Source organism: Myotis brandtii, unplaced genomic scaffold (assembly GCF_000412655.1).
Source record: "Myotis brandtii unplaced genomic scaffold, ASM41265v1 scaffold120, whole genome shotgun sequence".
Lineage (NCBI taxonomy): Eukaryota > Metazoa > Chordata > Mammalia > Chiroptera > Vespertilionidae > Myotis > Myotis brandtii.
The window spans coordinates 2622843-2648947 of record NW_005354174.1 but is presented as its reverse complement, the minus strand read 5'-3'; the positions used below and the strand labels follow the sequence as shown (position 1 = coordinate 2648947).

Here is a 26105-nt window from a genome sequence, read left to right as displayed (position 1 = left end):
CACTTGATATAAAATGGAACTAAATTGCCTCTGCAACTGTCTTTTAGTTGATCCAGAGTATCAGAAGGAAGCGGAACAGAGACATCGAGAACTGGCAGCTAAAGCTGGAGGATTTAATGACTTTGCAACTTTAGCTGTCATTTTTGAGCAGTGCAAATCAAGGTATGTGAGTTGTCTGTACTGGAAATTGTCAGTTTAAAATATAGCTCCAATATGTACTTACTATGTGACTTTAGACCAGTGGTTCTCAACCTTCTGGCCCTTTAAATACAGTTCCTCATGTTGTGACCCAACCATAAAATTATTTTCGTTGCTACTTCATAACTGTAATGTTGCTACTGTTATGAATCGTAATGTAAATATCTGATATGCAGGATGGTCTTAGGCGACCCCTGTGAAAGGGTCGTTCGATCGCCAAAGGGGTCGCGACCCACAGGTTGAGAACCACTGCTTTAGACAGTTAGGTTTGGTCAGGATGATATTGACCTTCAGGTATTTTTGTGAACATTAGTGAGATTCTTCTATGTCAGGTGACTGTTACTTAGTAAGCATTTATTATATAACTAGAGGCCCAGTGCACTGGGGGGGATCCCTCAGCCTGGATATGCCCTCTCGCAGTCCAGGACCCCTCGGGGGATGTCCACCTGCCAGCTTAGGCCCGCTTTCCAGGGGATTGGGCCTAAGCTGGCAGTCTGACATCCCTCTGGCAGCCTGGGAGCCCTCAGGGGAGCGAGCCTAAGCCGTTAGACATCGTTAGTGCTGTGGCAGAAGCAGGAGAGGCTCCCACCACCGCCACTGTGCTGGCCAGCCATGAGCTGGCTTCTGGCTGAGCGGAGCTCCCCCTGTGGAAGCACACTGACCACCAGGGGGCAGCTCCTGTGTTGAGCGTCTGCCCCTGGTGGTCAGTGCGCATCATAGCGACCGGTCATTCTGCTGTTAGAGTCAATTTGCATATTACCCTTTTATTATATAGGATATTAGTGTGTTTTTTCTCTCCCTGAACCTTTCCTGAAAATGACCTTATAGAATTTTGGTTCTATATAAGTAGCTTAGATGAGAAAAAGATTGGCTATTTGTTAGAGCATATGTGTATAAAATATCCATTTACAAAGAATTTTTAATTCACTCAGAGGCACCCACATTTAATTTTTTTTTCAAATTCCTTAAAGTGCTTTTTCTTTCTTTCTTTTCTTTTTTTAGAAAAAGAGGGAGGGAGAGAGGTGTAGAGAGATAGAAACATCGATGAGAGAGGAATATCATCGATTGGCTGCCTCCTGCACAGCCCACACTGGGGATTGAGCCTACAACTGAGATACATGCCCTTGACCAGAATCAAACCCGGGACCCTTCAGTCCACAGGCCGACACTCTATCCACTGAGCCAAACTGGCTAGGACTAAAGTGCTTTTTCAGTAATTAGATATATCTCATAAAAGAGCTGACAGTTGCTTTTGGGTTTCTAGTTTTGTAATAGAAATGAGGATGTTAGACTGTCTTTCACTTATAGAAGATATTTTCAAGATACCGTTATTTAGCCCTGGCCAGGTGGCTCAGTTGGTTGGAGCATCATCCTGCACACCAAAAGATACCGTTATTTTTGTTTTTCAGTGGAGCTCCAGCTTCCTGGTGCCAAAAACATTGGATTCACTGGAGGTGCTTATTTTCTGCATTTCGTGTTGAAGCTCAACTTCGAGACCTAATCAGGAAGCTTAAACAGGTGATTGCTTTTTTTCTTGAGTAGCATTTGGACAAGACCCTCTGAGTTACCAAAACCATATAAATTATGAGATGTTCTAGTCTGGCTTGTAGTAACAGGCGCCATTCCTAACCCTGTGTGAGCACCAAGCATTGTAACCTCTTATCCTTCTAGGAGGTCCTTTACCTGGCCTTGGTTAGTTTCCTCACATTCATGTGCTAATCAGCACTCAGCTGAACACAGATCTCTGGAGTTCTCTATAAAGGTCTCTTCTCTCCTGAACTCTGCCTGTGAACTCCAGTCGTTTTGGTCTTCCTGTATTCTCAGCTCTGTCTCTTTAACCCAGCGAGTTTTCCGGATTCCACTTGGGTTTTTCCTTCTCTGCACCTTGATCCAGAAGCTCTTTCAAGGCTGACAATGCTGGGGTGGTTGTTGGGTTTACTTAATTTATTTCCCTTTATTTTATTTTTAATGATTTGTTGGTGACATTGGTAAGTAAAATTATATCTTGTTGTATTGCTCCCTTTATCTTATGAACTATCCTTCTTTGTCTCTTACTATATCCTTCGTTTTAAAGTCTGTTTGGTCACATATTAAGTATTGCTATCCCAGGTGTTTTTTTTCATTTTCATTTGCAAGAAATATCTTTACCATCCTTTTACTTTTATTCTGTATATTTTGTTCTGAGGTGGGTCTCTTGTAGACAGCATATATATGGGTCTTGTTTTCTTATCCATTCAGCTACCCTATGTTTTTTGATTGGAGCATTTAAGCCATTTACATTTAATTAAAGTGATTATTGGAAGGTATGTATTTATTGCCATTTTATTCTTTAACATTTTTTTTTAAGTCTTCACCCAAGGATATGTGTGTGTGTGTGTGTGTGTGTGTGTGTGTGTGTGTTAATTGATTTTAGAGAGAGGGGGGTGGGGGGGAGAGAGAGAAACCTTAATGTGAGAGAGAAACATCAATCAGTTTCCTCCTGTATATACCCCAACCTGGGATCAAACTCAAAACCTAAGTATGTGCCCTGACTGGGAATCAAATTTGCAACCTTGTGGCGTATGGGACAATGCTCCAACTAACAGAGCCACCCAGCCAGGGCCTTTTAACATTTCTTCTAATACTGGTTTGGTGGTAACGAATTCTTTTAGCTTTTGTTGTTGTTGCTTTTTCTGGGAAGCTTGTTATTTATCCTTCAATTTTAAATGATAGTCTTGTTGGGAAAAATAGTCTTAGTTGTAGGCCCTTGTTTTTCATCACTTTGAATATTTCATGCCAGTCCCTTCTGGCCTGAAATGTTTCTCTTGAGAAATTAGCTGACAGTCTTATGGGAGCTCCCTTGTAGGTAACTGACTTTCTCTTGCTGCTTTTAAGATTCTCTCTTTGTCTTTAAACTTTGCCATTTTAATTATGACGTGTCTTGGTATGGGCCCATTTGGGTTCATCTTTTTTGAGACTCTTCCTTTATTTCTTGGAGATCATTATTCCTTATCACTTGGTATATGTACAGTATTTTGAAAGTCCCTATTTTGGTTGTTTCAAGCAGAAGAGTAAATCTGGTCCCTCTTACTCCATATTGGCCAGAAACAGAATTTTTAGAAATGTGGATTTTTCAAAATAAAATAATATTTTAAATTGTTCTATGAGATTTACCATTGTGTGTGTGTGTGTGTGTATATATATGTCTGTGTGAATATGTGTGTGTGTATATATGTGTGTGTGTGTGTGTGTGTGTGTGTGTATATATATATATATTCTATATTCTTTCTATAGCAAAGTGATTTTCCAAGAGAGACCTTTGAAGGCCCTAAACATGAAGTACTACGAAGATGTCTTTGTGCAGGCTATTTCAAAAATGTAGCTCGAAGGTAAGCAATATGAGCTTGGGAGATGGGTAAAGAAGTGCTAGTATATTTGACTACAATATTGAACTATTTAATATTAAAGATTGATGATTTGATTTAAGCTCTGTGATTATGATCAGCTATTACAGTGACCCTTTTCATAATTGTGACTTGTGCAGGGAAAGCTGCAGTGGCTCAGAGTGGGATACTGGAACTCGAGTGGGGCAGTAGGGGAGTCTGAAGGACAGCTGTCCAGCATGGGTATCAGTGCCTTAGCAGAGTGACAAGGCTTTTTTTTACAGAGGCGTTGCTCTGTGTGGGGTGTGAAAGCCAAAAGTTTGAGGATGACATCCCTAAAGGGTAGGTTGGTGTGGAGTGCGAGGGCTTGAGCAGGATGGAGAAAGCACTCACATGGGAATTTTTCAGTATTGAGTGTTAGAGTGAGGAGGGCATTTTTGTAAGGAAAGGGATAACAGTGTTGGTGATGGGAGATTCATTGTATACAGAGAAATTGAGCACATAAATATATTAATAATGGTGAAAGGAGTTGGAAGTACTGAAAGGGGGAAAATGAGAATGAGCTCTGTAGTGTTGAGTTGGATCTTCAGGATATCATTGTGAACTTTTGTTTTTTAAAATAGCTGGATGGATAGATAGGGTAATAAAAATGGATGTTACTGTGAATATATATAAAACTTGTATTTGTATGCATGTAAATACTTATATACATATGTACCCTATCTCTGAGATGGACTGGGAGCAATGACACCATAATGCCCAGATCTTGACTTGGAAAAACCACCTGTTACATGATGGACTTGCACCTCTATGGAGAAATAGGGCCAGGAGAGTACAAGATGAGCCTAGAACATCTTATTTTGCCAGTGAGCAAAGAAGTGATCAGTGAAGGTTGAGGCCATGTCAGAAGTACACAGGAGCCAGCTGGAATAGGCTCCAACTGATCAAATATGGAACATTTTGAGCATCAAAACAAATAAAAGTAATGGATGATATAACCCACTGAATAAAATGTGAAGTCATGGGTCTATAGTCATATAAATTAGTAAATTAATAAATTAAAAGTTTAATGACAAATGGAATTATTTGCATAGTTGAGCATCTCTCTATAAAATTCTTATTAATTACAAAGGAAAAAGTAATTTTTCAGTGGAAAGGCCTGGCAGATACTACCGAAGTCAAACAATCAAAGTGAACATTATTATTTATGAAACAAATCAAAATCATGTTTTCCTGATAGGATATAATAAAAACACAGTGTCACTTCTGTGATATTCCTGCCAAAGATGCATAACCTGAATCTAATCATTCTGAAACAAACAAACTCACATTAATTATAACTAGCCTATAATCTTTAAAGGTGTCAGGATTATGAAGGTCAGAGAAAGACTGGGGAAGTATTCCAGAATGAAGGAGACTAACGAGACATTAAAAGTAAAAACAATCCATGATTTCTGAACTAGATCCTTTTGCTATAAATGATACTAGAACATTTGATAAAACTTCAGTGGGAGCTGAGGATTAAATGTTAGGAATATATTAGTGTTAATTCCCTGGTTTTGTTGGATGTATTATGATTATGTAGATGAACGTCCTTGGTTATAGGGAATGCAAACTCAGGTATTTGGGAATGATGGGGCATAAAGTTGGCAACTAATTCTCAAAATGGTTCAAGTAAAAAATACTTTTGTACTGTATAAATATACACTGTACTATACAGATATATAAAATAACTATAATGCTGTCTGATCTGGGTTATAATAGGAATACATATAATGTAGTATAGGAAATAAATTGTAATGACAATTGACCTAGGGCTGTTATATTGACAAGTTTTTGGAATAAGATTTATGTAAGAAAGTGTAGAAGAGGATAAGAATTTGAAATTAAGAACATGAATTAGAAAAATTCATGAAATGTTCTAATTAACAGATTTTAGGATACTGAAAATAATTTATATCTTTAAAAAGAGATATAAATAACACTGTGTTTAAGTCAGAAGACCTATGATTGGGACTTGCTTTTACCATACATTAGCTCTGTGACCTTTAGAAGGCTAGCTAACTTTTTTTGAAATCTCACTTTTGACCTTAAAGTGATTGGCTCTCAAAACTCAGGTTGTTTTGAGTCTTTATTATGAAAGTATTTTGGAAAATCTAAAGCACAAATACAATATTATTGCCCGGCCTGTTTGGCTCAGTGATTGAGCGTTGACCTATGAACCAGGAGGTCATGGTTTGATTCCCTGTCAGCACATGCCTGGGTTTCAGGCTAGATCCCCAGTGGGGGTCATGGAGGAGGCAACCAATCAAAGATTCTCTCTCATCATTGATGTCTCTGTCTCTCTCTCCCTCTCCCATCCTCTCTGAAATAAATAAAAAATGTTTTTAAAAAATACACAAATTGCCGAAACCGGTTTGGCTCAGTGGATAGAGCGTCGGCCTGCGGACTGAAGGGTCCCAGGTTCGATTCCGGTCAAGGGCATGTACCTGGGTTGCAGGCACATCCCCAGTGGGGAGTGTGCAGGAGGCAGCTGATCGATGTTTCTCTCTCATCGATGTTTCTGACTCTCTATCTCTCTCCCTTCCTCTCTGTAAAAAATCAATAAAATATATTTTTTTTAAAAATAAAAAATAATAAAAAATACACAAATAAAATATTATTGTTAATATTACTACTTGTTAACCAAAAGTGTTTATACTTAAATGACTCGGTTGTATCATACATAGTTTAAGATGAATTGGTAGAGAAGTAATAGTGACAGTTGAATAAACTTAAACCTCTGTTTATGGTACTCTATGTAGCAGAACATATAACTATTTATTGACTCAGTGCCCTACTGATGTCTTTGTTGTACTGTCAGTGTCTTTATCCTTTTTTTGTTGTTTTTGTTTTGTTTTTAGATCTGTTGGGAGAACGTTTTGCACAATGGATGGGCGTGGGAGCCCAGTTCACATTCATCCTTCCTCAGCAGTAAGTATCTTATTTTTAATAAAGAGAAGAAATTTATAAAGGTGTAAGATTAAGTGATATACAGATGTCGTCTACTTTTTGCTTTGAGGTTAAGTTTATAATATAACTATGTTACATAAAGCTGTAAAGGTATTGAGTTGGTCTCTATCCTGATTGAAGCATATAGGGATTAATTCAGAAGAGTTTGGGCTAATAGTATTTGGTTGGTCTAATGTAGAATAAGGCAGTTTATTGAGTTATCATCTCTAAGTGAGTTCTTTTGTACAGCTTCACGAACAGGAAACCAAACTTGAATGGATCATTTTTCATGAGGTATTAGTTACCACCAAAGTCTACGCAAGAATTGTGTGTCCAATTCGCTATGAATGGGTGAGAGACTTATTACCCAAGTTGCATGAATTTAATGCACAAGACTTGAGCAGTGTGGCCCGACGTGAAGCAAGAGAAGATGCAAGAAGGAGGTGGACAAATAAGGAAAACGTAAAACATCTAAAGGGTGAGTATATCACTTGTTCTGGTTATATAATCCAGGAAACATAAATGTCCAAATTCTTATGTAATTACAGAAATATTGTTACAGGACTTACATTCTGGCTCTATCTACTCAGAAAGCAAAGAATTATCATTAGTCTCAGACTTCGTTATTTTGACTTCCTTCTTTGCTTCTAGTTAATCTTGTTTTTTTTTAAACCCCTCTGTCCAATAGCATTGTTAATAAGAATATATATTGAGTTTTTATCATATGCTAAAAGCTTGCATTACCCCATTGGGGAATTTTCATAATAACATATAAGGTAAGTAAATATCCCCACTTTATATATGAAGAAGTACTTAGCAGTTGTACAATACTTTGCTAAAAATCCTATAGCTCATAATTGGTGAATCTGGATTCTGAATCAAGTAACCTGATTCTATGGTCCTTACTCTTAGCTATTATGCCATACTGCTTCCCAGTAGTACTTTATTATTTTTATTTGGTTTATAAAATTTTGTGAGTTATTTCCTCAGAACATCTCTTTTTTATTTTTCCGTGAAATGTTAGGTTCCTAATTGGGAGGCATAAACAGTGCGGTACTGAACTAGGACAGAAAGCTTAATTCTTACTTAGTTCACACATACAAAAAGCTTTTCAGTAAAGCTTTCTGAGGCTGATTGATGGAACAAGTTATATTATCCTTATTTAACATCACCGAGAAATGAAATGGTGAGGAATTTGCCCAAGATGATAGAATAGTCTTTTTAGTAACATTAGACACTAGACGTTTTGTTGCAGTGTATAACTGTAGTGTATAAATGCTTGAATAGGGCCAGTTTTTCTGACTGCTTCAGCCTCCATGCTCTTGTTTTTTAGCCATAGACTATATTTGGTTTTTTTGAAAGGGCAGAATTTAATTTAATTTTACCTAAACATTGAAAAATCAGGGCATCTCTTTCTCTTAACCTTTCTAGCACTGAATCTCAAAATTCAAGTTTTACTGGATTAATTTGTAATATTTTCAGATGGAATATCAAAAGAAGTCCTAAAGAAAATGCAAAGGAGAAATGACGATAAATCCATATCAGATGCACGAGCTCGTTTCCTTGAGAGAAAGCAGCAGAGGTCCCAGGATCACAGTGACACACTGAAGGGAACAGGCTAAGCAGTGAACCCTCCAATTCAGGAAGTAGGAAAAGCAGCCAAGAAATGTGCTTCTACTTTTACCATTTGTGTAAGACAGCACTACCAAGATGAAGTGGTCAGCAGTTGTTTTTAGCATACGGGCGAGAAGCAAATCAAACTTATTAATACTAATGGATGCAATTTTCAGAGATGATTGGGTTGCCATAGTCATAGGCAATGATATATGAAACCAATGAAAGACAATACATGTGATATTTTTCTCACTTCAATTTTGCTGGCCTTAACTAGTATCAAATGCTGTTGTTGAGATATTTTCAAAGAACATTGAATTTTATGTAATCAGTGTGTATTCCATTTGCATTGAAGCATTAAAAATTATTTTCCTTAAATCTCTTTAAGGCCTTCTTTTGCTATTAGAATAGTATTATATCAGGCTATCAGGTAGGTGACCATTTCCTTCAGAAGGCTGAACATAAGAGGTTTTTATTCAGCAATATTTAGATGTCTGTTTAATTGCTAAAGAGCTTTATAGATATTTAGAGAAAAGACTTAACTAGTAAATAAGAAAATTGCCTATGGCAGTATTCTTTGTTGAATTAATATTAATCCTTAAATTGATTTTTCTGGGATTATATAAATTCCTTTTTATATAAAAGTATATTGTTTAAAACAGTAGCTATAGCCATTAACCAAAGGACAGATGATATATATATATATATATGTTCTTTTTGTAGCTGACTCTACATACTTGTATCAGCATCATGTATGTAAGTTGTGACAGTGTTTTCAAACAGCTCTTCTACCTGGCCTACTCTCTTGCCTCCAGTTGCTTGGGTAGGACCATTTAAACATCTATTATGCTGTTTTGAAATGGGATTTTCAAAGCAGCCAACATTACATTACCAGTGTTTCAAATTGGAACCTTGAGGCCAATATCACACTCAGGCCATATTCAACACCTGCCCACTCTATTGTTTACTGTCTTGTATTCTAGTTATTTGTGTATTTGTCTTTCTCCCACTAGATTATATGCTCTTTGTGGGCAGGAACTATGTCTTTTTCATCTTTGTATCTTTCATGGCACCTAGCACACTGCTTTGCACATAGTATTTACTCAATGTTTGTTGAATAAAGCTATTAGTTTATTTAAAATTCAAAAGGCAGTATAATGTGTGTTTTTAGAATTTTTGGTAAAAACCAAGAATCTAAATTGTTTATTGGTAACTAACACTTCTGCAGTTAGTTTTTTGTCAATATTAGATACTTGAAGTCTTTATTGAAAAATCACATGAGGACCCAAATCCATGTGTTTGTTCTTGAAGTAAGGTGAGTGGTGACAGTTTCTATGAACATTCCCCGCATTATTAATTTGTTTATTTTCATCTTAAGTGCCCTCTAGTGTTTCAGCATGTTAGTCCTATCAGTTCCCCTTGTCAGGTTTAATGTATTGGTGCATTCCTTCGATGTGGTAGGGGTGTATGTGGATTCTTAGAATAAAAGCTCTTTTATTTCTGTAAATTAAGCACACATTCAGTAAGTTAAGCACACGTTCTAAATCTATAGTCCATTCCGAAATTTCATTAGTTCTCCTAATAATGTTCTTTATGTTTTCCTAATTCAGGATTTAGTCAAGAATCAAGTATTATATTTAATCTTTTTTAATCTGGAAAAGGTCCTTAGTCTTTCTTTGTCTTTTACATTTATCAATCTTTTCCTTTTTCTTTTGTTGCATTGGACATTTTCAAATAACATTTTGACATTTTAAAATAATACAGACTAGTTATTTTATAGAATGTTCTCAATTTGCGTTTCTCTTAAAACATCAAATTTGGAGGCACATGGTATTTGCCCCTTACTGATATTTTGATTACTTGGTTAGGGTGTTTTTTTAATTTCTTCAGTAAGTAATTTGGAGGAGGGATACTTTGAAATAGCCTGTTCCTCATAAATTATCACCTTTTGGATTTATCATCAACTGATGATTCTTGCCTGAATCAGTTTTATTATTTCTATGGTTACAAAATGGTGATCCCCCCCAATTCTTTGCTATATTTATTTGTTATATTGTAAGGAAGAGCTTTCCTTGAAGAAGAATGTCTGATAAACAGATGGGTGCTAGAGAGCATAGCTCAGGACAGAGAATTAGAAAGCTAAGGGGATATTTGAGAGAGATGGCAAATAGTCCAGTTTGTTTGGTGCATAGAGTATATATAGGAGTTATAGGCTGAAAATGTTGGTCGAGGAAAGATTATATGGAAGGCTTTGAAAGCCATACTATGGAATTTGGACATTTTTGTGCTATATATGAATTTATTGGAGGGTAGTGACATCATTACAGCTTTAAGGTGTATTTGTGGCAGTGGTGTCCATAAGAGGAATTTACAGTATTTCTTTGAGAGGAATAATACTGGATCTAGTTGAGAAGGTGGAAGGAGCCTTGGAGGAAAGGTAGTGGTTATGAAGAAGTTTGTTTTTAAAAGAATATAGAGGATTCACCTTTAAATTACTAAATGAAACAAAACAAAAAGAAACAAATGAAGACAAATGTTATCATAGAAAATTGGGCAAAGGATCCAGTCTGCCATTTCATAAAAGAAGAAACGTGAATGGTCAATGAATAAGTTCCTGAATCTTCCCAGTAATTAGGGAAATGCAGTTGAAAATAACAGATGCCATTCTTTTTCATCAGATTGGCAACAATAATATGCCTGAAAAGTGTTGACATAGAATAAATTGTTCTTTTTTTAGAGAACATTTTTGGTAATACATAGTAAAGTTGAAGATGTGCTTAACCTGTGACCCAGAAAATCCACCTTGAGATTTATATCCTACGAACTCAGAGATTATATAAAATTCTCTATTCCTCATAAAATGTAACTCCCATAGATTTAACATCAGTTGATTTATAAAAATGTTATGTATGCCATTGTTTCTAATAGTAAAATATGGAACAGTGCATATAGCTATCAATAGGAAAATGGTTGAATAAATTGTGTTATGTTCTTATGGTTGAATTCTTTACAGCGTGCGTGAAAGTGATCTTTGAGACTCCTGATGCTTTGCAGAATAAGTGAACCAGTTTACATTCCTAACAGCAATGTAATAAAGTGCCTGTCTTACTGTAGCCTTGTAGTTCCTAATATTCTTTTATTGATAGACCAAAACAGGTGCCTCATTATTATGTTAACTTACATATTTAAATATTCAAGTCTTTCCTTATATTCAAATTGTGTACAGGAAATAAAATAGACTCATTTGAATTTGATAAGGCCAGATAGTAAGTATTTTAAGCTTTCGGGCCATACAGTCTTTGTTGCAACTACTCTGTTGTTGTAGTATAAAAGCAGTCATGGATAATACATAAAGAAATGGATATGTCTGTGTTCTAATAAAACTTTATTTATGGACAATGAAATTTTAATTTCATACAATTTTCACGTCAGGAAATAGTCTGTTTTTTTTAAACACTTGCACTCTAATCCAGGGGAGCAACTTTTCACATACCTATTCTAATTAAAATGATTTCATTTGAAAGAAAATATTTCAATTACTATTTACAAGAAAAGATCTTAATTTCGTGAAATATCTGCGACTCTTCTGGTTTTTACTTTTTCTTCAAAGCAGAGCTGATGGGATTGAGCATAACATAAATCAGTAAGTTAAAATTTATTCTCCCAAAGATTTTCAAAATAATCTGTATTACTTGTTAGTTGTTTCTTTAACCTTAAAATATGAATAATACAAAACTTTCTTGTGAAGCTTTTTAAAAAATTTCAAAGAAAATCACATTACTTGTTCAGATAAAATCTTCATATGTTTCTTAACCTGATTTTACATGGTCCTCAGCTAAAAAGTAGGAAATGTGGTGGTTTAACCCAAAATATCACCTGGCACCCAGTTTGGTGCTTTTTGTATATAGTGGTATTTATAAATGATTGTTGTGCTCATTCCAGGTGTGATTGTTAACAACCTAAGTTAGTCTAGGCTTCAAAATAAATAGGTGGTATAGTCAGTAAATGTTACTAGCTTAAGAAGTAGGGTAAATAGATTTTAAACTGAGTTTTTAAGGAAAAGTAGGACTTGGACTACAACAAGAAGGAGACAATTTTTGTGGCTGGGAAAAGAAATCAAATGATGGAAAGATTGTCACTTGAAGAAGGGCTTTTAAAAAAATATATACCTGCACACCCCCTACTGGGGATGTGCCCGCAACCAAGGTACATGCCCTTGACTGGAATCAAACCTGGGACCCTTGAGTCCGCAGGCTGACGCTCTATCCACTGAGCCAAACCGGTTAGGACAAGAAGGGCTTTTTTTTTAAAAAAAGGATTTTGCAGTTTCTAGTCTGTAATCTGGGATAACACTAAGTAGGTCAAATGAAGAATAATTTGCCACTCAGTCTTGCAGGTAGAAAAATACGAAAGTCAGCTTGGACTGGGGTTATCCTTTTGTAGTGTGCAGCACTTAAAAACTGCCATTGTGTGCCCATCTGCTACTCCATTTAATCCCTGTTCCTCAAGAAATGGGAGTTTTTAAGCCCTCAATGAGGAATGTAACCTCATCTATATTTTAACTAGATAGTCTGAAAATATAGAGATGGTTAAGGGCTGCCTTTATCAGGTTTTTATTTTCACCCTATGAAAGCTTTGAGTGGCTGGCATATCTAACTTGAAGAGATTAGGTGCTAACAGTGTTGGCTCAGGAAAGAAAAATAAAATTTAAATCAATAAGTATGAGGTAGGTTCATGAATGCTACATATTTTTCATTACTGTAGTGTTATGGACGGAATAGTAGTTGTATGGTTGTATACTGTACAACATTAAAGTCATAATTATTTGGAATAAGAGCAACCAGGAAAAATAAATAACCAGGTTTTCGGTTCATTTTACATAATCCACTTTTACCACATGACACATTGAGGTAAGGCATTTAAAAAAAAAGCAATTCCTAGTGTGTCCTAAATTTGGTACATATTCAGATTAGGCTAGATTTGCAGAACCATACAAAAACTACACAGTGATGAACCTGAGCCCCCCACCCCCTTTTAAAAATTCTCACCCAAAGATGTTTTTATTGAGAAACATCGATATGAAAAAAACATCGATTGGTTGCCTCCCATACGTGCCTGAAACTGTTGTTAATTGAATTAACCAAAGCTTTGTTTACCAAATCACAGTCCTTAACCATTCTGTTCTGAGGAAAAGTTTACTATGGTAACAAGTCTGTATGTACATTGCTACTGGTAGAACTATCCCTGTATTTTAAGATTGCTGAGAAAACATGTTTATGGGTCATGCCTTGCTTTGGAGACAGTAAAAACTCCAGGAAGTGACAAGAGACAGTTCTACATATTTAGAAAGGAGGAAAAATTAGCCCATAACAGTCATTCTCACACCTTTGACCCTCTCATTGCCCCTTCACTTTCAAGCTTCTTCCAATTTTTTTTTATATGTTGTGATGTGGCATCTGACTCTATTCAGCAGGGTTGTAACTGGATTTTTCTGAATGCCCTGTGTATCAGTATATTTGAACCAATTTTCCTAAGGTGACTTTAAGGCACTGTTTTGAGCCACTGCATTCCTTTGTGGGGATCTAATTTAACCTTTAGAAAACATGGGAGGGGACTATATAGTATGACTGGAATCCAGATATTCCCATAGGGCTGTTCACTTGGAACATGCTCAATCCTGATACAGAATAAAGATTCACTAGATCTTATTGCCATCCATGATGCATTATAAAATTTGTCTGTATAAATTAGGTTTAGGACAAGCCTGAGTGAGTGATTATTAAGTATACGTTCAGATCCATTTCATTCTAAAAAACACTATGAAAAAAAAATTTTTTTCTTGCCTAATGTTTCTTTTTGGGTGAGTTTTGCCTATAATCAGTGCTTTGTACAGGCACTGTCGAGTAATACCTGAGCCACTTACTGGGCATTTGATGTGTGCTGCTCTTTATTTAATCCTGGTGGGATTCTTAGCAGCAGGGGGGGGGGGGGGGGGGGGGGTGTCGACATGTTTCAAAGCTGCTGTTTAAAGGTCAAAACCAGTTATCTTACTTGGGTAAAGCTAAAGTATATCCTGTTCTGAATTTTAAATATTTGTTAGGTATAATGGGTTAGGTTTAAAGTCTGCTTTAATCTTAATGTTTGAGAACTGCCTTTGTGGCTGGCTTTTGCAATGCAACTAGCTCATGCCATTTTTAAAAGGTCAAGTTAATTCTGGGGCTGCTTGAAAATGAACAACTACAGAGGAATCTTCTATAATAAAAGTTTTTCTGAGGTCTCATTCTTTTTTTAAAAATATATTTTTATTGATTTCAGAGAGGAAGGGAGAGGAAGAGAAAGATAGAAACATCAATGATGAGAATCATTGATCAACTGCATCCTGCAGGAACCCCTACTGGGGATGGATCAAGCCCGGCAACTCAGGCGTGTTCCCTTAACCAGAATCAAACCTGGGACTCTTCAGTCCGTAGGCTGAAGCTCTATCCACTGAGCCAAACCGCCTAGGGCTGAGGTGTCATTCTTGTTGGAGATATTCATGTATATATCATAGTTACCGGCATAAAATATAAAGTAGGGGCACAGTAAAGGTTTCTTGTATAGGTTTTGAGAAACTAGCACTCCTCAAAATAGCAGATGACCAATGCAGTTTTTGCTAATGGTACTTGCTGTCACCCTATACTATTGAACATTCTGCTAAAAAATAGCTTCAAATGGAAAGAACTTGACCATTTATTTTATAAACACAGCTACCTTACTAAAATATTTTCTGAAACCCAAAGCCAGGATAATATACATTTTTATAGCACTAGTCTTATTAAAAGACTTTATCATAGGGAAAAAAATAAACCCAGCATTTGTTTCCTGATTTATCAGGTTATCTTCTCTAACTTAAGGTAGTGCCTTAAAACAGTAATTCAGTTACTGCTCAGGTAACTTAACAGTGACTCAGCCTTAGGGGGCTTCTAAACCAAGGATTGACAGTCCCCACCCCCCCTCCTTCTACACCCTTAGCAAAGGCATACTACCATAAAAAGCTCTCGTTATCTCAGCCAAGATTATTGATCTTTAAAAGCCAGAGGTTTGGTTTAACTTTTAACATCTGGATCAATTTTCAAAAATTGTTTTTTATTGATTTTTAGAGAGGAAGGGAGAGCGCGGAACATCAATAAGAGAAACACTGATTGGCTGCCTCCTGCATGCTCCCTACTGGGGATCGACTTGCAACCTGGGCATGTGCCTTGACTGGGAATTGAACCTGCGACCTACTGGTGCATGGGTTGATGCTCAACCACCGAGCAACACCAGCCGGGCTGGACCAAATTTCTGCCACGATACTTTGAATTTAATTTAAAAAGGTCTGCTGCTTGCGTCTATAGACGCTTATGGCATACAAATGGTTAAAATTTTTTGAATTTATTGATTTGAAGGATATACTGTTCAAAATGAGCTGGCATATTGTCATCTATTTTTCTTCTCTCCAAATGATTTCTGAGAAAAATGTATTCATTAGATTTCTGTGTACGATGACACAGCAAGTCCCTTTTGCAGAACCTCAGCACACTTTTAGATATTCCACACCAAATATCCAAGCCAAAATCGGCTGCTTTAGGGATTCTGAATGTACTTAAAAATTATAGGTCTGCATGAAAATGCAAGACAGTTATTAATAAAGAAAATTTCCGTGGCTTGTTCATGATAGAACTCTTGTATCCCAGATTCTCAGATTGGAAAATGTTACTTAAGCTAGTGCTTTTACTGTAATAAAACAGCTCCTTTCGATTTTAAATTTAGATTTTGTCTACTTCCATAAAGGATTGAAAGCAGCTACTATTAAACTTGGTATTAGAAAGGTCATTTCAGATGTTGCAGAATACAGAACATCTTCAAGTATTTGGTTTAACAAAACGAGATTTTGCCCAACATAAATATTCACTCTTATGACATGGTGGCAAGTCTTGTCTTTGCAGAACATTCTCTACTTTCTTACCTGCCAAAGAGTCTTCTCTCATCCTTAGTGTGTGATATATATTTTGGGGAAAACATTAAAAGCAATTAAATGATTAAGCAAACTTTCCAGGCAAAACTGCTTAACAAACAAAATTACTGTATACCCAATAGGGGTTTATGTTTAACTGGAAAGGGCACTAAAGAATAATCACTGTATAGTTGAGTTTTTCCTCGAGACCTTTTTTTTTGGGGGGGGGGGGATAATCACCTCTGATAAAGGTGAAAAGCACAGAACTAAGTTCTTTTGTCTTCTATTGTACTTGTGCTATTATGACATTACAGCTCATAATTTAGCAAGAAAGTACCGGGAAGGTTATTAATCGATCATGAATACCTTAGATACATTAATGCTGTTAAAAGGCACGACAGACACTCCAGCTTTTCAACGCGGAGGTCCCCGAACATCGCTCATTTACAAGCAAAGGCGGAGGTGGTCCCACCGGTAGATAATCCCTTTTTCCGAGAGGGTACATTAGTCACACCCAGGAAGAACCTGAAGGTTTCACAAACCACTCTTAACCCAATTACCTCAATCTGACTCATTAATGACTTGCTGTGGCCCAAAAAAAAAAAAAAAAAAAAATCCTCCTGCTGCAATTTTGGTCCAATTTTTCCGCGTACTTAGGGTACTCAAACCCTTTACCATCAGACACATTTATTACTAAGCTAGACCGACGTACATGTCCGCAGAAACGTTTGGAAAACCTACCACCAGGCCAGCTGGAGGTACCCCGGAAACGGCCTTCGCCGCCCGGTGAGCCAATGACTTAAGCAGCCCCCGGGGGGCCTGCTAGTGCCAGTGAGAACCCAGCGTCCGCTTCCCCCGCCGGAGGGCGCTCCTAGGGGCCGGGAGGACTTGAGCCCCGCTCGTTCCCCCTCCCCGGGAGGTAAGAAAACACCCACTACGTTCAACTAGGCGGGGGCGGAGGGCCGCAGCCAGCTGCCAGGGCAGCGCGCCGCAGGGAGGCCGTTTCCCTGAGTCACCGAGCGGGCGGGAGGCCGGGCCCAGGCGCCCACGCTACGTCCTCTTCCTGAGGGAGTCGGTTTAAATAAGCAGGGCCCAGAGGGGAAGGGAGCGGCACCCCCAATCCTCCAGGCGGCCCGGCAGACACCGCATTCCCGGGAGGCGCCACATTTCCCTAGAACCCGGGACGTCCCGTCTGCTGAGAGCCATCAGCCGACCTTCCCAGCCAGCATCACGTGCACCCGGAAGTACGTGGGTGGGGCCCACAGTGCCAACGGAAGTGACGTCGTCCGCCTCTAGTCGCATGATGTGGCAAAATGCAAAAAAAAAATGGGGGGGAGGAGGAGGGAGGGAAAAGCAGCAGGAGATTGGGGAAAGTGATGAGTCCAAAAAAGTAGTCCCTCGCTTCCTAGTTACCCTCCTGCCGCAGCGGCCAGCGAGGCCGGAACGCACTGCGTCCCGCATTCCTGCGCCCGTTGCGCCGCGGCGCTCCGTGGAGGGGTACATCGGACGGAGGGGGTGAGGTGACTGGGGCGGAGTTCTGTCGCCGGGATCCCTCCGCAGGGCTCAGCCGTTTCCGGAGTCTGCGCTGCGCCCGGTTCCGCCATTGCGGCTGTCCCGGACCCTGGAGCCTCCGCCCCCGACCCGAGCTCTCGTCTGTCTGCCAGTTTCCTGCGTCCCCGGAGAGTATCTTGCTGAGCCCAGCCTACCCCCTCCCCTTTCTCCTCCTCTCCCTTGGAGAGTCCGGGCAGCCGCTGCCCCGCAGCCCCAGTGACAGGAGGAGCCCATACCCCCGACAGCGCCATGGCCCAGATTCTGCCAATTCGTTTTCAGGAGCATCTCCAGGTGCGGCTCGGCCGGGGCTGGTGAGGGCTGTGGAGAGGGTGGTCGGAAGGAAAAAGCCGGATTCTGGGCCCAAGCAGAAGGCACTATCGGAGGTGTGGTGGCGGGGCGGGGGGGGGGGGGGGGGGGGGGGGGGGGGGGGGTATTGGTGTCTGGGGTAGATGGAGGATGGGGGCGCTCTCTTGGGAAGAAAGGGTTACATGGTGAGAGGTGTGGATGGGAATGGCGAGAGTCGGGGTGCGCAGGGCAGCGAAGCCAGTCCCGGGTTCGAGGGCCTTTCTGTCTTCTCTTCCTGGGGGGCAAGAACTGCGCATCCTAGCTGCACCCCCTTCCCCGTTTTACCCAGTTCATTCATTTGGGGAGGGTGGGGGTGGAAGAATTCTCCCGCGTTTCTCCCGCCCCTGAGACCTCCTCGCCTCGGCCCGTGTCGGGCTGTCACCTCCCATGGCTTTCCTCTTCCCTTTCCCCCACCGTGTCTGCACCCAGGCGTTGCGGGGCGGGTGGGTTGGGGAGGAGCAGCCTTTTTTCTTCCTCCCTTGGCGGCTCTCGGCTGAGAAAGACACCTTCTCCCGGGGGGGTGGGGAGGAATGGCGGTGGCTGGCCTCTCGCTTTCCCGGAGGCAGGAGGAAGAAGGTCACTCGGGAGGGAACTGCAGGAGGGTAGGATGGGGGAACGTGGTTCTTAGGGCGGTGTCGATCTCAGCGTGCGTGGGGTCAAGGTCCCTAGGGGAACTCGCGTCGTCCCCTCCCCTTTTCTTCATGTCTCTGGGGTGGTGTGACTCTGATCCCCTTTGGTTCTAGATCTAGAGGGTAGGGAAGAGTTATTCCGAGGTTATCTTGGAGTCTGCTGGAGTTTAGCAGGTGCTTGTGGGCGTGAGTCCCTCCCTCCCTCAGGATTGCGTAGAATTGAACACAGCCCCTGGGGGGATAGAGCTCACCTTCTCTGGAAAAATGCAAAGTTATTTGGTCTGTAATTGGTTTCCCTTTAGTAGGTTCTAGAATTCTTCCCCGTGGTGCATTATCCTGTCGGCAGCATGCTGTCTTATCTGGCAGCATGCCCATGGAGGGCCCAGGCAGGTGATCATGGGAGGGCTTGACTGAATTAAGCCTTTTCTGAGCTTCTTCCTGGTTCACCAATCCTGGTTGCACTTTGGCTGAAATAATACATTCATATTAATTTTCTTCCCAAATATCCCTTAAAGAGGCCTGCCTCAGCTCAACCTTCTGAAGGGCTAATTTCATGATGAAAGATGCCATGGTTTGACATAACACTAATATTAGTGACCTTTTGGACACTTTGACCATTGAAGGCTAATTTCATTTACTTTCTCCCATTGTTATTACGTACATAAAGGATTATTGTTAATAAAAAGGTTTAATATCCAGGCTATCAGTAACATAATTTTATACTTCTTTACAGGTATTATCATCACCTTTGCTTACATCAGCAATAAATTATTTTCGTTTAAGTCCTCAAATGTAATGAATAGTCTTTTTAAAAATTTCTTTATTAATTGACGAGAGAGAGAGAGAAACATCGATTGTTTCACTTGTTTATTCATTCATTGGTTGATTTTTGTGTGTACCCTGACTGGGGATCGAACCTGCAACCTTGGCATATCCGGACGCTGGGCTAACCAACTGAGCAGCCCAGCCAGGGCAATAATCTTTACTCAAAAGATGAGTTAAGTAATGCACTTTCTTCAGTCATCTGTGGTTTTCAGATCACTCATTTGAAGTAATGGAACATTATTTTATAGGTTAAAAATGTTAAGTGACAGAATGGACACAAATTATGCTCAATCTAAGTTTTAATTACTATGGTTATTTCTGTTACAGTGAAGTATAAGTGAATGTGAAGGGTTAGGAAAACAATGTTCTTGGGTGTGGAGGAAACCAGGCTCCTTACTTACACTACAGTGCATCTGATGCATACATAATCATTTTGCAGACAAATGTTTGTAGAATCATACACGGAGAAGCAGGTACAATTGCTGTTTATAAGGTAGAGGTATAGCCCACTATTAAATCTCATTTCTTTAAAAAAATAGTTTTACTGATTTATAGAGGTGGGGGAGAGAAACATCGATGTGAGAATGCAACATTGATTGGTCCCCGCAGCACGCCTCCCCTCCCTGGACTGGCCCCCCCCCCCCCCCCCCCCCCCCCCCCCCCGAGCATACTCCCTGACCAGGAATTGAACCAGCAACCCTTCTTTATGCAGGACTATGCCCAACCAACTGAGCCAAAACAAATCTCATTTCTTGACTAATGGTGGTTTGGGCAATAGTTTTTCATTTCTATTAATGAGGAAATAAAAATTGTTAAATAAACCCAAAGATTGGAATCCAACCTTGTCACTAATTGAAAACAGATTTAATATGGGTTTGATTTCTAAGGGAGTCAGAATTTCTGCAAATACTAGAGTGAAGCCATTTCCTTTTCAAATATTTGAAGTTTTGAATGTAAAGCAGCTTTTCAGTTACACTTGAAGATTTCACTCATTCATTTATTTTGGAGTAATATGCCATGTCTAAACTTAAGCTTGCTATTGTGACTATTCTTCAGCAGATAATGATTAGTTGCGCAGAGCCCCCAGCCACTAGCCAACCTCTTCCAGGATGTATCTCCTGACTTCTCATTTTTATCTCTTCCCTTTTTAAAAATTAATAAGGATTATTTTAATTGGCATTTTAGGTCTGACATCTGAGTCCCTGCCAGTTTGCTAAGTAGCAGAAAACACTTTGAAATACTTAGGATAAAAATTAGGAACAAGAATTGAGGAACTTGAATGTAGAGTTAGCTTGTGAAAGCTTTAAAATGTGAACTGTAAATGAATTTATTTTTGTAACATGTAAATACTTTGGCCAGCTGAAGGATCTGTCATTAGGGTTTGGAGCTATACAGCAAATAAATATTAACATTATAAGTTATGAAGTGTTTTTTTTTCTTCTTTTTTTAGGATATTTAGGCTGATAGCAGTCAATAGATGATTGCCCAATTGAGCAAGACATTGTTAAGAGTTGCAGATTCTGGAAAAAAAAAATCCTAGGCTATACATATAAAATGGTGCTTGCAGTTCTCAATTCTTGGCACATTAAGTATGTTTATGCCAACTGACACATTGCACTAGGTCCCAGGTTCCTTGAGTCTGCAATTAAAAAATCTCCCAACCCTGTTCTTTTCCCTTTAATCCATACATGCAGAACTGGAAGGTGGTGTGAGTTGAATGGTAGAAGTTCTTGCTGTGGTTATTGTGGTTTGCAAAGAGCAAACAATGCTAAGTATTGCTGGGATGTGCTATATGCTTAACTATACTGCCTGAAAGAGGCAACTGCCTTGGAATTATGCTGCAGTCCATCCTGGGAATAGCTTCCAGGTTTAAGATGTATCATGTTTTTCAGAATTTTCCTAATGGTCAATTTACTCAGCTTAAAGGGGGGTGGCTAATTCTAGTGACTGTGCTTTCACTCTCTAGGAAATAATTTAAGACATGGAAGTGTGTGTGTGTGTGTGTGTGTGTGTGTGTGTGTAGAACCTCAATCATTTTTATTTTAGTGTGCAGTAAAATACATGATTTCAGAAACCTCAACCTATGTTACCTGAATTACATTTCACAAGATGTTTTTTTTCTGTCCCTGTTACTGATACAGTTTTTGCTTTTTGAGAGTTACTGTCCAATAGAACTTTCTTCCATGATGAAAAATGTATACTATCTACATAGGGATATTGAGCACTTGAATTAAGTTTTATTTCTTTAAATTAATTTAAATGTAAATAGCCACATGAGGCTATTGACTATGACGTTGGATGCACAATTATAGGCCATACTGATGTGCTTTGTGAGAGTGAAGACTTGTCTGACCACCCATATTTATTTGTAGAACATTCTGTTAACTAAAATAAAACATTATTTGAAAGTGTTAGTTGAATACTGTCTCTTGGGGAAGTGGTGTTGATGAACAATGACTAATGAATGGAGGGAGAAGCAGACTTGTGAGAGCTTCTTGTATCCTATGAATGTGGCTGGGTGCTTTCAGGTCTTCACTTAATCCTCCACATCCTCCTTAAACAGTTGAAGAAGGTGAGACTCAAACACAATGTCAACCTAGGTCTTCTCACAAACTATTCCAAAGAAGTAGGATGGTTGGCCTTACAGAAGTTATATAGCCCTGGCTCTAATTAGAGGTGATTAGACTGTTGTTCCGATATGCCAAGGTTTTGGGTATGATTCTCTGTCAAGGCATATACAAGAATCAATCAGTGAATGCATAACTAAGTGGAACAACATATCAGTGTTTCTCTCCCTTCCTCTCTCTAAAAATCAGTTTTTTGTTTGTTTTTAAAGAGAAGTTATGCAGTATCCTGGTATGCTTTTTTTGTTGTTGGACTTTGCCCAAAAATGATTTCTCTACTGGTTTAAAATGTGTTTAATGATGGGGTATAGTAGACAGATTAGGGGTTTGGGGGTTGTCAAGACCACTGCTGTCCAATAGAAAAATAGTAAGAGCAATATATATAATTTTATATTTTCCAGTGACTATATTAAAAAACAGGTGAAATTAATTTTAGTATGTTTATGTAACTCAGTATATCCCAAATGTTACAATTTCAACCTGTAATCAGTATAAAATTTTCAAATGAGATATTTTACATTCTTTTTTAGGGGGTACTGAATTTTCAAAATCTGATGTGTATATGACACTTAGAGCAAATCTCACTCATACCCTATTTTCATGGGGAATGTTTGATCTTATTTAGCTTTCATAAAATTTGCAGTTGGAAAAGCAGATTTGCGTACCTAGATTATTACAAGCACACTTAATCTTTCCATAAATAACCGATCATTAGTAACTATTTAATTTTAATTTTAAAATAAATTCAGTCACAGTACCCACATTTCAAGTGGTCAGTACCACTTATGGCTTGTGAAATGTGGTTACAGTATTGGAGAACACAGGTTCTTGCTTCATCTTTGTAAAATAGGCATAACTGCCTTACAAAGTTACTGTGAAGGTCTGAGATCATGGTGTGAAAAGTACTTGGTGTAGCACTTTCAGAGCATTAATTGGTAGATATATAATTAGTGTCCAGTACTTTTTTTTTTCAGGTATCTTTGAACGTTTTATTTGCATACCTAGATTTTTATGGTACGTAAATATTTGATATCTACCTAAGATTTGAGCATTTATCACATATCAGCAACTATGTTAGCCTAAGGACAAAATGGTTAACAAGACTGACTGCAGCTTGCATTCATGCTTGCATTGATTAGTTTATAAATACGGTCCACACATAATTGCAACCATGGATGTTATCTAATGTTTGATATTGTGCAGAATTTAATACAAATATTAATGATACAAAATTGATCACTAATACTGCTCTAAAACTGTGCCCAAAAGAGGAATTTTTAAAATATTTTATTATATACTATGAGCACTCATTGTGTACCATTGGTACACTTTTAATTACTGTTCCTTGGTCAGAAATATTTGAGAGACCTAAATCATGTCTGATAAAATATCCACCTTTGAATATGTTGTTTTATATGTCCTGTAAGATGGAAGAATTGAAGTAAATGTTCTCATTTAGATGGGAAGTGAGTTCATTGCTGATATTTTAGTCCTATATTATTAGAATGAGACTATTTCTCTAATTGATTTACATACACAACACACTATAGCTACTTCATAATATCAATTTGTAAATCATAACAAAGTTTACAGCTTTATGTATTGCCTCCCCGCCCCTTCCTGCCAAGTGCCTGTGGCTAATGCTCTTAACTCTCAATGGGATGGCAGAAGGTTTGGATCTGGATGTATTATGCAAAACCCATCTGTCAGACTTGGATTTTGTGTCTCTTTTGTATTATGAGAGACATAATTTAAGAAATTTTGTCTTAGTTTAGAGGACATAACTATCCATTAAATCTTAATTGCTCCGAAATCTACAAGATCAAAATAAATAACTGTTTGAGTACCTACTGTGTGCTAAGAACTCTTTTAAATAGTTTATGTTCATGATCTCATTTTATTAGCAAGACAGTCCCTTCAGATAGATAGGGTTAGACTTATTTTGTAGATGGAGAAACAAGTTCATAGCTGTTAACTTGTAGAGTCAGTCACACAGCTAATGATGGGTGGTCAGACCAATACTTGCTCTTCTTTTGTGATACATTGCCTCATCTGTAAAATTTGAACTGCAAAATATACCAGTTTGTATGTATGCTGTGGTGTTCTTCGATGTACATACACATCCTACTAGTTTTATATTTGAAAGTAGAGGCCAGTGAACCAACATTTGAATTTTTTATGCCTTAAACAGATGTTTTTAAAGGGCTTTATCCAAGTTTCCACTAGAAAATTGTGCAGAATGATTGGGGATCAGATTGACTTCTAACCACGATTATCAAATCCCTCTCATAAGCCTGAACTTCTTAAACTTTTCTAGAGACATTTCCTTGATGACAAGAGGATAAATGTGTCCCAGTCTGAAGCCACTAGTGAAAGCAGGAAGCTTCTGCTTTCTGTCTTACTATATTATGCATTTTTTGTACTTAGACTAACATAAAAGTTGAATAGAACTGTAGGAAGATGATTATGCTTGGGGAGGAGCAAAGTAGGAGTAGAACATGCTTGCTCAGTTTAACTAGTATAACCATAGAGGGGAAAGTGATTACAAACTGGTAGGATTGTGCTTGGGAAGCAGAACTTCCAAGTAATATTAGTACTTCCTGTTCTGAATGATTGGGTAAATAAAGACATTTCTTTAAATTTTTAAGTAAGTAAAGCAGATTTTAAACTTATTCTGAATGAATAGAAAATGAGACCATTAAAACCATTTCATCACATTAAAAAATTAAAATTCTGCAGTGTCCAATTGTGGAAAATATCTCAAGATATTTAACCCAAGCTTTGTCTTTTTAGCTTTTCTTAACTACCTCATTTATTAAATTAAAACAATACTTTCTGTGCTGGAGGGGAGTCTCCCTTTATCCAGTTGAGGTGAGCATATGTGCCATGCTAAAGGAAAAAACTACATCTACCTAGTTACAGAAGTCAAGATCTTGAAGTTATACCAGACTTTTTCCTGCTTATTATTTTCTGTATTTAGTCCATTTCTGCAGTAGGGTAGGGAAGAACTCATAGTGATGCACACTGGGGGTCCTGGGCATTGCAGTTTTTGATGACCCCATCAATTGAATCTGTGGGAATCTTAGTAGATGAAAAAGGGGACTTGCTTTCATCTGTTTCTGACCAGCTGCTCATCTAAGAAAGAGGGCTTTAAAACTGCCAAAGTGGCCCTGGCCGGGGAGCTCACTTGGTTAGAGCATCATCCCCATATGCCAAGGTTGAGGGTTTGGTCCCTGGTCAGGACACAATCAACCAATGAATGCATAAACAAGTGGAGCAAGAAATCAGTGTTTCTCTCCCCCTTCCTTTCTCTCTAAAATCAATAAAAATTTTTAATTAAAAAGAAAAGAGAATCAACCAATGAATGTATAAGTGACTGGAACAGAAAATCAATGTTTCTCTCTCTCTCTCTCTCTCTCTCTCTCTCAAAATCAATTAAAAAACAACCACCAAAGTGGGCAGAGTAAAGCCAGAGACTGTTCATATACACTCATCTTGGCAAAGAGCTGGCTTTGAATATTCTTCAAAAAGCAATCCCTTAGGGGTATGTTCCTGGAGATCATAATCCAAGCAAGTGAAAATGACTCTCATAATATGCAAATAGAAATTCAAGGCATGTTATAAAATTTAGTGATTGCACCATAATGGATTTAAAAAAAAGCTTTGACGGAATGGAGATGACTTTCCAGTGCTAATGAAGACACTGATGTAAAAAATGCCTATGAAGAGTTTAAATGAAATGGTTTCTGAGCTCTAGCCGGTTTGCTCAGTGGATAAAGCAGAGGTTCTCAACCTGTGGGTCGAGACCCCTTTGGGGGTCAAACGACCCTTTCACAGGGGTCACCTAAGACCATCGGAAAACACATATATAATTACATATTGCTTTTTTTTTTTGTTTTTTGTTTTTTGTTTTTTTTAAATATATTTTATTGATTTTTTACAGAGAGGAAGGGAGAGAGATAGAGAGTTAGAAACATCGATGAGAGAGAAA

General features: G+C 38.5%; 2 protein-coding genes across 5 annotated transcripts in view; both read left to right on the top strand.

The window, feature by feature from the left end:
* The window catches only part of DHX40 (DEAH (Asp-Glu-Ala-His) box polypeptide 40), a 36549-nt gene extending 27236 nt beyond the window's left edge, over positions 1–9313 (top strand). Inside the window, exons 13-18 of the mRNA XM_005858579.2 lie at positions 48–162; positions 1608–1716; positions 3472–3566; positions 6464–6533; positions 6801–7029; positions 8034–9313. Of these exons, the coding sequence (XP_005858641.1) occupies positions 48–162; positions 1608–1716; positions 3472–3566; positions 6464–6533; positions 6801–7029; positions 8034–8173 (758 nt within the window). The 3' untranslated portion in view covers positions 8174–9313. The remainder of the gene's footprint in view (positions 1–47; positions 163–1607; positions 1717–3471; positions 3567–6463; positions 6534–6800; positions 7030–8033) is intronic.
* An 8193-nt stretch (positions 9314–17506) lies between these two features.
* CLTC (clathrin, heavy chain (Hc)) overlaps positions 17507–26105 on the top strand; it is a 61119-nt gene continuing 52520 nt past the window's right edge. The window contains exon 1 of one of the 4 annotated variants that reach the window (XM_005858578.2): positions 17507–17982. In XM_005858578.2, coding sequence (XP_005858640.1) covers positions 17941–17982 — 42 coding nt within the window. In that variant the 5' untranslated portion in view covers positions 17507–17940. The remainder of the gene's footprint in view (positions 17983–26105) is intronic. The other 3 variants (XM_005858575.2, XM_005858576.2, XM_005858577.2) reach the window with 3 other exon arrangements.